The sequence below is a fragment of the Pyxicephalus adspersus genome, chromosome 3 (assembly GCF_032062135.1).
Source record: "Pyxicephalus adspersus chromosome 3, UCB_Pads_2.0, whole genome shotgun sequence".
Classification (NCBI taxonomy): Eukaryota; Metazoa; Chordata; class Amphibia; order Anura; family Pyxicephalidae; genus Pyxicephalus; species Pyxicephalus adspersus.
Window position 1 is genome coordinate 359819 of NC_092860.1, and position 12005 is coordinate 371823.

Genomic DNA, 12005 nt, shown 5'->3' on the forward strand with positions numbered 1-12005 from the left:
TGGACTGTCCCGGATGTCAGGTGATCTGGGTGGTTTGACTGTCCCTGGTGTCAGGTGATCTGGTTAGTTTGACTGTCCCTGGTGTCAGGTGATCTGGGTAGTTGGACTGTCCCTGGTATAGTCTGGAGTTGGTCACATGGGTATTTTGTGTTCCCCTATTGGTGGGCGGTGGTAGTGGCCCGGGATTGCTGGGGATTTGTAGTACTGACCCCTTGTGACGGAGGGTTGTTCTCTCACACCCCCCAGGTGATACGGCCAGGACGCTGGCAGGATTACAGCCTTCTTGAGAGAGTGGGAGAAGATCGCCCAAACCAAGTGCGTATCCGTCTCTTCTACTGGCTCTTCTGTGACAACTTTCTGTTCCTTTGGGCCTTCTGTCCCCTCTTTACAAGAATGTGTTGTCATCTGTTCTGTCATTGGGCCCCACCCAGTCATGTGACCATTTTGCAGGTTCCATATCGGCCTTGTTCTGTTGAGTTTCGGTTGGTGGAAATACAAATGTAACGTCTAGAAATTACACGAGGCGGGGGGGGGGCGGGGCGGGGGGCAGAACTTCACCCTATATTATGAATTTTTTGCCATACAAAACAGTAGAATTTTGTGGGTGGGAGCTGACTCCTAAATATCTTCAGTTTATAACCCGAGGAGTCAGAGAGCGGCACTTTCCACCTTTTCACACTGGTGATATTGTTTGTGCACCATTACTATAGTGAATGCCACTCTCCTTATAACCTTTGTTCTTTGGTGATGGGGGAGGGAATAATTGCAACCAGTTATTGGTCAGGTTGGGGGGGGGGGGGGCTCTCTTGCCCCTCCAGTCTTATTGCCCCATCTAATCCTACCCTGTGTACGGCTGCTCCCTCTAGTGGTGACTCTTGGTGCTCTCTCTGCAGACATTCACCGTACAGCTCACACTTGGAGACCAGAACTGGGAGGCCGAAGGTACAAGTATTAAAAAAGCTCAACACGCTGCTGCTGCCAAGGCCTTGGAGGGGACAAAATACCCGAAACCCACTGCCCGCCAAACTCGTGGTGAGGGAAAAAACCCAGGTACAAGTTGTTGCCTCTATAGCATGTACTGTGGCGTGTCATGTGTGGGGGGGGGCATTATGGGAGCAACACACACACAGATCTATGGGAAGATTGGATTTATTGGTCGGTCTTCCCAATGATGATGGCTGGAAGTCGCTCGGGGGGTTGGGGTCACCAGAACTGTGATGCCCTCTATCTTGTTTTCTTGGGTCTGTTTAGGATCTAGCGGGATCTTACCCCTCCCCCCCTCAGGTCACGTCTAATAACACGTGGGGAAATTAGAACCATCTACCTTTTCCATCCATAGCAAACCCCCGTGTGATGCAAGAGGCGCAGTGTGGTCAGGGGAGGGATATTCCCATAAAATCCTGACCCAAATTAGCTCCTCCCACATATGACAGCCGGCAGGGCTTCTCCACCCCTTGCATCATCATAATGGCCAACAACCCAAACGCGTTGACAAGTATAATGCTTGGAGACACTTCATGGGAATTTATATCATGTGGCTGTGAAATAATTGTTATTTGTATGTGCTGATATAAAACATTATGCTTTGATTGGTTAATAAAGTTTTGTGTTGTATATATGAGATGCACAGGAAGTTTAGATTTGGGATGTGGCATCGTCATTGGATGATATGGCCAAATAGGAAAGTAATGGAATATTCTGTTAGTAATGGTGAATTTTAAGTCGTTTCTGATTGTTTGCCAACGGATACCGACTACCCGGATCAGAACCCGCCACAGTGATAGCCGCTGAGCCCTTCCTGCCCAGACATTGGCATTTTCTGCCTATATTGAGCTCCGTGTGCTCTGTGCCATCCATATATATAATAAGTCGCCAGCTGGATTGTATAATATTGTGTTTGTCTTTCACAGACAGTATAACCCCCACAGTGGAACTGAACGCACTTTGTATGAAGCTTGGCCGGAAACCCACCTATAAGCCCCTGGACCCTTACACAGGAATCCGATCCCCGTATAGCTACAACATGCGCGGTGGAGGTTACTCCCCACGGTAAGTCTTGGCAGATCATGGGGGGTCTTCTATATGGAACGTAGATTATAACCTTCATGTGTGTTCTACACAAGGTACTTCTATCCGTTCCCTATGGCCCCCATGCTGTACCAAGTCGAGCTGTCTATAGGTGGACAACAATTTCATGGAAAAGGTCGAACGCGGCAGGCCGCCAAGCACGACGCAGCTGCTAAAGCTCTGAAGTTCTTACAGCATGAGCCCCTACCCAGCAAACCCGAGGTACGAGCCATATGGGAATTCCCCTATACATAGTATATGGGGGTAAATCTATCTGCATGGTACTGCTCAGTGGCCAATACACAGGAGTTTTATCCTTGTTGATAATGGCCGGCCCTTTCCTGGTCCTCCGGAATATATGAGGACCTTGCAGGTGCGACCAGATTGTAGTGTTGGCCATTGGGCAGGACAGACATATTGGGCATTGTGATATACCCGGCTGGTTGTATGTGGTTTCTGGTTTTTATGCGTCATTATTTGTGGCAGGGTCTTTATCACCTTCCTATGTTTGTTCCCGGCAGATGAATGGAAAGACGTCGGATGAAGAAAATCTTAACAAGTCAGAAATAAGCCAGGTGTTTGAAATTGCACTTAAAAGGAACTTGCCTGTGAATTTCGAGGTGAGGCCTGGTGGGAGTAAAGGGCTGGGGGCCACATTATGAAACAATCCATCTTTAGATCATCTTTCTATAGAGAAGCACAGGTGACATGATTGGTTCTTCTGCAGGTGACCAAGGAGACAGGTCCTCCTCATATGAAGAGCTTTGTCACTAAGGTGACAGTGGGAGAGTTTGTGGGTGAAGGAGAGGGGAAGAGTAAAAAGATTTCTAAGAAGAACGCTGCTATGGCTGTCCTTGCCGAGCTGAAGAAATTGCCGCCTCTTCCCACAGTAGAGAAAATGAAACCACGAATCAAAAAGAAAACAAAATCAATTGTAAAGGTGAGCTGAGCCGGCCCCCACCTGATGGATATTTCTTCCCATACAACCCATTACTGATTATCATTTCATTATCTTGTAGCTCCCGACCAGTCCAGAATACGGCCAAGGTATGAACCCCATCAGCAGGTTGGCCCAGATACAACAAGCCAAGAAGGACAAGGAACCTGAATACACCCTCATCACCGAGCGGGGCCTACCCCGCCGCAGGGAATTTGTTATGCAGGTGTGTGTGTGGGGGGGTCAGTCTGATATTTCTGGTATTGTTTTAATGTCTGCAGACTGATTTCCAAGTTCTGTGAATTCCTCCGTTCTCAGGTGAAAGTTGGCAATCAAACAGCAGAGGGAATGGGCACCAACAAGAAAGTGGCCAAACGCAAAGCTGCCGAAAACATGTTGGAGCTTCTAGGATTCAAAGTTCCTCCAGCACCAGCCAAACCGGCGCTGAAGAATGATGAGAAGGTGGGCAAAACGTGTGACTGCTGTTTGAGCATAAACCAGGGGGTAAAGAATGTCCAACCACCATTAGTGTTGTATGTGGATGGCATGGGGGTCATTGTCGGGAATGGGATGGATATTTGTCCAGATGTTGTGTAGAGTTGGACATCATACATGTAACATATGTATATGGTGATGTCACTTCACTACTTTATCTGTAATGTGTCATGATTGTGAACATCCAGAATGTGGAGTTATATTAAAAATTCCTTTTTGTGCAACTGTGCTTCTTAGGGTTGCTGCCCCCGTAAGGGTCATATGATTCGGAGGTCACTGAGCCAGCCTGTGCTATGTATAGTTAGTTCAGCTCCATCTGAACACGCCGTACTCATTGTGTATGTTTTCAGGCCCCGGTGAAGAAATCCATGGATGGGAGGAAGGTGACGTTTTTTGAGCCTGGATCCGGAGAAGAGAGCACAAATAGTAAGTCATTGACTCTGCTTGCTGCGTGTGTCCTGCCAACTCTTTTACTTTCAGGGTATGCCACCCTTCAGCCTGCTAACTTCTTTTTTTGCTAGCTGGTATTTTACCATTTTTTTAATTGATGCTGGGCTTAATTAAGCTAACTGCAGAGGCTTTGCAGGCCCAGAGATCTTGGCATTGCCTTAATGCTTGCCCTGTTTCTGAAGACCCCAAGAGTAGGTCGATCGGGGTTGAGCACCACCGTGGGTTTGAGCAGGTTCCCTTTGATCATTTTAACTCCAGACCTCCACGGCTGTGGTACAGATTGGAAAGAGGGACATGTTGACCTTTTAGATCCCCGGTGACTTTCCATCCCCCAAACTTCATAATATGGTTACATACACAGTTACATAGTAGGTTAGGCTGAAAAAAGACATAAGTCCATCAAGTTCAACCACTAGAGAAATAAACATATCCCAGATATAAAACCCTATAAGACATAGTTGGTGCAGAGGAAGGCAAAATAAAAACCCCGGGTACAATTTGCTTCAACAAGGGAAAAAATTCCTTCCTGATTCCATGAGACAATCGGATGTTCCCTGGATCAGCAGTCTCTGTTATCTTTACTTTAAATCCTTAATACTTAATTGTTCACAGACCTTACCGTGAAGAATCCTTTCCTTATCCGGAGATTAAACTTCTTTTCCTCCAGACACAAAGAGCGCCCCCTTGTGCTTTGTAATGACATTACAGTGAATAATGGGGAAGAGAGTTCTCTATATGGACCGTTTATATATTTATACAGGGTGATCATATCCCCCCTTATACGTCTCTTCTCAAGGGAGAATAGATTCAGTTCAGCTAATCTCTCCTCATAGCGGAGCTCCTCCATTCCTTTTATTAGTTTAGTTGCCCTTCTCTGCATTCTCTCCAATCCCACAATGTCCTTTTTGTGAACTGGGGCCCAAACCTGGACTGCATATTCCAGATGTGGTGTGACCAATGCTTTGTACAGGATTATGTCTCCATCTCTGCAGTCTATTCCTCTTTTATTACAAGAAAGTACTTTACTAGCTTTATATATTGCAGCTTGGCATTGCATGCTGTTATTAAGTCTATAATCTACCAGATCCGTCTCCATTTCTGACCCCCCCAAATGTATTCCCCCTAGACAGTATGAAGCATGCATGTTGTTACCCCCAAGTACATAACTTTACATTTATCTATATTAAATGTCATTTGTCACTTGGCTGCCCAATCACACAGTACATCCAGGTCTGCTTGTAGATTATAGACATCCTGTATGGACTTAATTCCATGACATAGTTTGGTGTCATCTGCAAACACAGAAATCCCAAACTCTATATCATTTATAAAGATGTTACACAGTAAAGGTCCCAACACTGAACCCTGGGGTACACCACTAATACCCTTACACCATTCAGAGTATGAATCATTCATTACAACTCTCTGGATGCGATCTTTAAGCCAGTTCTCTATCCATTTACAGATTGACTTTTCTAAACCTATTGCCCCTAACTTGCATATTACCCGTCTGTGGGGTACAGTGTCAAATGCTTTAGCAAAGTCCAAGTACATTATATCAACTGCTACTCCTCTGTCTACCTGTTTACTTACTTCCTCATAAAAAGAGAGTAAATTTGTTTGACAACTTCTGTCTTTCTTGAAGCCATGCTGACTATCACTTATATTATTATTTTCTAGCAGAAACTCCTCTATGTGGTTCTTTATCAAACTAAGACCTTTCCAACTATGGACATTAATCTAACGGGTCTGTAGTTACCTGGTAATGATCTGTTTCACAGGATCACGATGGGGATTTTTTCTGTGATCCTCATTGCTTTGGCTTGGCGTAGATAGAAGTGGTACAGTGAACTGGTAAGACACCAGGAGGATGCCCTTCCGGACTATCCTAAAGGTCCATTTTCTATGCTGATTCATGGTGGTGTTTAACATCATAGCTGTTGGAGCCAAAGTTCTAAAGGGCAGGGGCAACTTGAAATGCCTAAAATGCTAAGGAAAGGCTAGGAAGTCCCCTTGCAGATGGCCTATTATTGGACATGGAAGGTGTCAGTCTAGGTGCTTTCACCCCAGGAGCTTCTGTGTGAGACAAATCCTTGCCTTCCTTCTGCTAGGTTTGGTTTCAGCACTTTCCATTTTGTTGCAGATACTTTGGCTTCTCACTCTTTGCTTTAGGGTCCCCTATGTAGCCCATTGCATCTGAAAAAGATTTTCTGCATTTAAGAAACCTTCGTGTCTCTACTCTCACCCGTCATGTGCTTTTTCTTGTAGTCATCAGCTTTGCAAGGTGAGTGTCTCCGCTGGCATCGGTATCTTGCAGAAGAACTTTCTGTTTTCACCTCGACTAGGCCGGATATCTCTCTCAGCCACTGCTTTTTATTTAGAACAGTAAATTCAAATTTCATCATTCTGAATGGTCCCCAGAAGGGTGCACAAGATTTGGTACCAATTTGGTTGGCTTCAGGTGGTTTGAGCTGCGGGAAATATTTATCTGTGTGACTTCAGAAGTTCAGCTTCTGATCCTAAAAAAAATGATGGGCCTTCAAAAAGTTTCTGCACTTTTTTTTATCTCCATTTATTAAGAATTTCAAAATCAAATGACAGCACCTTCTACGTCACCTTGCAATGCATTTTTCCCAGCGTCATACCAACTTTTTAATGACATCAGAAAATATTTATTTGTTAGGCACTGATGCACCGCTTTATCATCACATGAGAATCTTTTTGGAGTGGCGCTAAATCGGGACTATAAGCTGGCTGTTCTGTAACTTCTCTCTAATTGTCTCAGGGTTTCCAATGTGTGGGCTGCAGTGCCGAGATGAATTTCTTCTGCCCACAAAAAGTGTATGACGCATAGCTGCTCCTCTTTGGTGTGTTTTGTAGCCAACTTCACTACAGCGTGACAACTCTTACACTAAACCGCAAGGTCAGCCGGCTATAAAAATCTGCACAGACTCATTTGTGACAGAAGCTTATTACATGAAAACTATATTTTCACCCATATTTTCCCCTGAACTGACTTTCAGGTTAGGTGGATGCTGGAGGTTATATATATAGCGAAGAGTTTAAATTGAATTCCTTCATAAAACAATGAGAATAAATTTTGTGTGTCTTTCAGACAATAAGGAGGATGATTTTCGGATGCCCTATCACAGCCATCAGCAGCTGCCAGCTGGAATTCTCCCCATGGTTCCTGAAGTGGCTCAGGCTGTGGGGGCCAATCAAGGACACACCAAAGAATTTAATAAGGTGGCTCCAAACCCCGCTGTGGCCACTGTGACCGCCATGATTGCACGAGAACTTCTGTATGCCGGAACCTCCCCAACGGCAGATACTATTTTGAAGAATAGCAATGGCCCTGCCCACACACTGCACGGTCCGCTCACCAGACCTTCAGAACAGTTAGATTACCTGTCCAGCGTGCAGGGAATTCAGGTGAGTGTCAGGATATACAGCTCCATTCATAGGACAGCCAATCCTAGGGCTAGGAGACTTCCAGTGTCCTTGTGATGGTTTTGTATGATTTGGTTGCACACTGTATTGATATTTATTATTTAATGCTCTGAAGCCTCCCCATTCCATTCTTGTGTGAGGTGTCAGATCCATTGTGTGGTTTGCTGTTATCTCTACACAATAAATGTGTATGCCATGTCACAATATATTAAATATAAAGGTGCCATAAATGTCACATAATGTAGAGATAAAGTCTATCAGCCTTAAAGCCACCATCCCATCCACAGTCATTACCACCACAGATTTCCAGTCCCGATGTGCGCTCCTTAGAAATACAGTTTAAGTAATAGAAAGGACGATCGGGTATACAGCTGGTGCATTGATTGGAAAATGGAATGAGATTTATTTCCCTCTGATATTTAATTTCTGTTTTGCAGGTTGAATATAAAGACTTTCCGAAGAATAACAAAAACGAGTTTGTATCCCTAATAAATTGTTCCTTCCAAACGCCACTAATCAGCCACGGTGTAGGGAAAGATGTGGAGTCCTGCCATGACATGGTAAGATAGGCTCTGCGGGGGTGGGGCAGTGGGAGGTGTCCTGGTCATATTTCTATATTGTGGTGTTGAATTGCTTTGCAACCCCGGATTTCTGGCCAATGGACACTTTCTTCTTCTTCTTTTTGCTTTAGGCTGCTTTGAATATCTTAAAGCTGCTTTCTGAGATGGACCAACAAAGTCCCGAGGTGTCAAGGACAGGGAACGGACCAATGTCAGTGTAAGCTGATCACATCCTTCACTTACCCACAATGCTTCACTTACCCCAATCTCACCTTTCACCCCCCTCTCCTACCCCGATGACCCTTATTATCTCTACACCCCCATCCACTGACTCCTCCTGACCAATGACACGCCGTGTATATTACTGACCATTATGACAGCCGGATTCCATGTAACGTTCTGTGTTGTCGCTCTTTCCTCTTCTCCCAGGTGTGTCAAACCCGAGATGGAAAGCGACTCTCTTCTCAAACCAGCTAGCTCAAACCCTTTGGGACAAACACTGGACAATACAGCCTGATGAGTGCCGCAGACAGAACCTTTAAAGCACCAGAGAAAATCAAACGTTTTTGTATTTCCGTCCCCCCTCCTCGCGTTCTTTTCCTGCCTGTAATTTCAGATAATGATTTTTATAGTTTTTGTATCAGTTTTGTCACTTTGGAAACATTTCATAAACCGATCATATCCTCATGTGTAGGCATATATGGATGAAATACTTTTTTTTCCCTCTAATAATGCATAAGTGGCAATTGACTTTTGTTTTCAGTTGTTGTAAAGGGCACTGCTGCTAAATGCCAGGTAGTGAAGAGATAACTATTGTAGGAATAAATCAAATTTTCTTTTATCATTAGAGATAGACAGTGTTCAGTATGTGTTTTTTTATTTTTGTGTCTGTATAAAGGAGTTTACATGTGAAAGGTGCACAGCCTATATGACTGCGCCATAGGATATGATCCAACCAGCGTGCCACCAGCTGATTTGATTTTCTTTGTGTGCTTTATCCCATGGATTTACATCTCCATGACGGGCTGAAAAAATGCCTTTGTGTATGAGCCGTGTTGCTTTAGGTGTGTTGGTAGCGTGCCGCGACACCTGCAGTACATTTTGCATATTGTCTATTTAAAACGCACCATGCGTCGCCAGTATCGCTTCAGGTCATTGTTTACCCGGAATTTTTTCTCCCCATGGAATGTAACTAGTGTTTGTCACAATAAAAAAAATAAATGAAATAAAAAAATAAAAATAAAATGAACTGGCTTGGCAGAGAGTTGTGTTTTCTGCTGATGTATTAATCTGGAATATTCTCTGTCCCACTATAGTCTTTGGCTGCTGTGTTCCAAATCTGTGACCAGGACACAAATAATCCGTTGCAGCTGGGAACATCTTCTGGAGGGCTGAACAGAACTGCAGCTTGTGAAGTACTGCTGCAAAAACCGATCTCCATACTGCAACCACCATCATCAGCCATTCTGTACAGGCAGGCTGGGGGGTGAGGTTACATGGCATGAGCTCTGCTTAGACCATGGGCCTGGTAAAATGTTTGCTGCTCTCCAGGCCCAGAGTCATTGGATGCTGGCCCTATATTGTTTTCTGCTGGATTGTCCTACACACGGTTGTGTGTCCCATGAGCGATATCTATGTCCCACACCCCATATAGCAGCTCCGTCCTGTAAGAAACACAGAACTCTGGTGCCTGGATCTTCTCTGCTTCCAGCTGTTTTATTGCCGGTCCACATGCAAACTATCGGTCAGTGGAGTCTGCGTCTAGAACGTGCTGGCTCCATATTTCTCATCTTCATTATTCTTCCCTCTCCTCCTCATTCTTCATGTCACAATTCTGTACATGAGGTTCAATCCAGAGCTGAGAGACATTTGTTGTCCTTCAATGCCTGGACAGCATTTCACATACTAGAGGTCATCTCTGCTTTCGGCCATCTTCCTGTTCTCTTGAGTCCCTGTAGTGCTTGGCAAACCTCAATGTCCTTTCATTTATACTGAAATGTTATTGTCCTGTTCTGTGAGGAATAGTTTCAGTGTTTATTCCAATCCCTACTGTCCCTACACCCAAAGGAGATATTTGTGCAGTCCTGGACCTTAAGGTCCTAAACCTTTAAAATAAATGGTTCCCACGCTATCTGCTGTTCCTTCATCAGGGGGCTTTCTGTAAGACACCCGCCCTTAAAATCCCCACTTTGCATGCACAGCAATGCTTTCTAAGATCCTGGCACTTGTGCGGATTGGATAGATGTGGATTTCCTTGCTCTGAAAGGCCCAGCAGATCCTGTGGATTATTTGTTCCAAGGGCCAGTTTTCCATCCACCTTCAGGAACGGGGCTTTTAAATTCATGGCCGCTGTAGTTCAGGATTTAGGTGAGGAGTGTCTGCATTGTGCTATGTTTCTTCATGGAAGATCTCACATCAGATCTGGAAGTATTTACCATCAGATACTAAGGCAGTTCTCTGCATGATTAAGGCTCAGCTTTCGGAATGATCTATTATTTTCAGAGCCCTTTTACTTCTAATTCTGTAATAAAGTTTATATTTTGTGGCTGCTCCTGTATGGCTGTAAGAATGGAATCCTCTCCCTGAGCTCCGGAAACCTCTTTTACAATCCATTGGATGACTTTTGTTTCCACTAAGAGATTGCTTCTCCTTGTTGCGGTCATCTCGGCAGTGCGTAAGCTAATGAATTTTCCCGATCCCTTTCTGGTGTTAGGCCAATCTGTTTGTTTTGTTTGCTGAATAACTTATTGTAAAATCTTTCTTGTATTCTTTTGGGGATAAAAAAGCCCGCCTAGGTCCATGCCCTCCACCTAAGCCCCCGCCTAGGTCTATCCCCCCCACCTAGGTCTATCCCCCCCACCTAGGTCTATCCCCCCCACCTAAGTCTAAGCCCCCGCCTAGGTCTATCCTGCGCCTAGGACTAAGCCCCCGCCTAGGTCTATCCTGCGCCTAGGTCTACGCTGTGTCTTCCCTGTGAGGCCGGAGGGTTCCCTATAATTCTGTAAGGTCTATGTGTAGCTTGGTGCCGGCCTCAATGTGTCACAATGACAGCTCCTCCTCTGTGGAGGGAGATTTGTAGTTACCCATGGAGGATGCTAGCGGTTACAATGGCGGTTGGACTCTCCGTGTGGCAGCACATTAGAGATGTAGGACAGACTGGCACACATTTCTAAATTTAATGTACAGGGAGGGCAGATAATGGGGTGAACATGGGGCGGAGTCAGATGTGAGGATGGGTGGAGTCAGTGTGTCCGATTTTCTTGTAGAAATTTGTAGCAGAGCTCCTCCCAGGGCTCAATGCTGGGGAGAGAAAACAGATAACAAATATTACAACCGTCACTTCATGCTGCACCAACAGGGTCAAAGATGCCCAATTATGTCTGCAGGTCCGGGGCCCTAACACCTCCCACCTAGCACAATGTGATCCGTGCTCAGGAATGGTGCTGTGATTGGTCACACAACTACCTAACAATCCTGGGGACAGGGGGGGGGGGGGAACTCCGCCTACACCAAAATACTGGTCATTGTAAAACCATCGAGCTGACCAATAGGTTGGTTCCAACCCTGGTTACAAATCCATCTGGGGGGAGGGGGGGGTATGTTTTGGGGAACAGTCCAATATTCATGACTGATCACAGTGACAGACTCCTGGACCACAGAGCTAACAATCCACAACCCCAGTTCAGCAATGATGTGATATGAAAACATTTCATAAAAACCAGAAATGAAATATTTCCCATCAGTCAGTCATCAAGTCAGTTTAAGGAGAGCAGCAAGTAGAGGATTCTGGGATCACGTCCTGTCCAATGAGAATCCCTCTGACAGCATTTCTGATATATTTATCCTGCGTTGTCAAGGAAACCTCGGACTCCGACCTAATAACAGAGAAACACTTTACTCCCCTATTAATATAGCTCTGACATATACTGCAGTGGAGTACAGAGAACACTGAGCCAGTCCCACCAGTCTCTGTACAGAGGAGCTGACACTCTAATGTCCCCCCACAGTCACACACTATTATTATACATTTATATAGCTCTGACATA

At 45.0% G+C, this 12005-nt stretch overlaps 1 protein-coding gene across 2 annotated transcripts; it reads left to right on the forward strand.

Moving 5' to 3' along the window:
• Positions 1 to 246: 246 nt before the first annotated feature.
• Positions 247 to 9213, forward strand: LOC140325425 (double-stranded RNA-binding protein Staufen homolog 1-like; the record flags this gene model as incomplete). 2 transcript variants are annotated; one of them, XM_072403253.1, is given in 13 exon segments in its annotated part: positions 247 to 315; positions 894 to 1050; positions 1911 to 2049; positions 2124 to 2289; positions 2589 to 2687; positions 2795 to 3007; positions 3087 to 3230; positions 3323 to 3466; positions 3850 to 3925; positions 7065 to 7381; positions 7837 to 7959; positions 8091 to 8176; positions 8389 to 9213. In XM_072403253.1, coding segments are annotated over 13 exon segments (1821 nt in total), but the record flags the coding sequence as incomplete, so codon positions are not given.
• Between the last annotated feature and the right edge of the window lie 2792 nt (positions 9214 to 12005).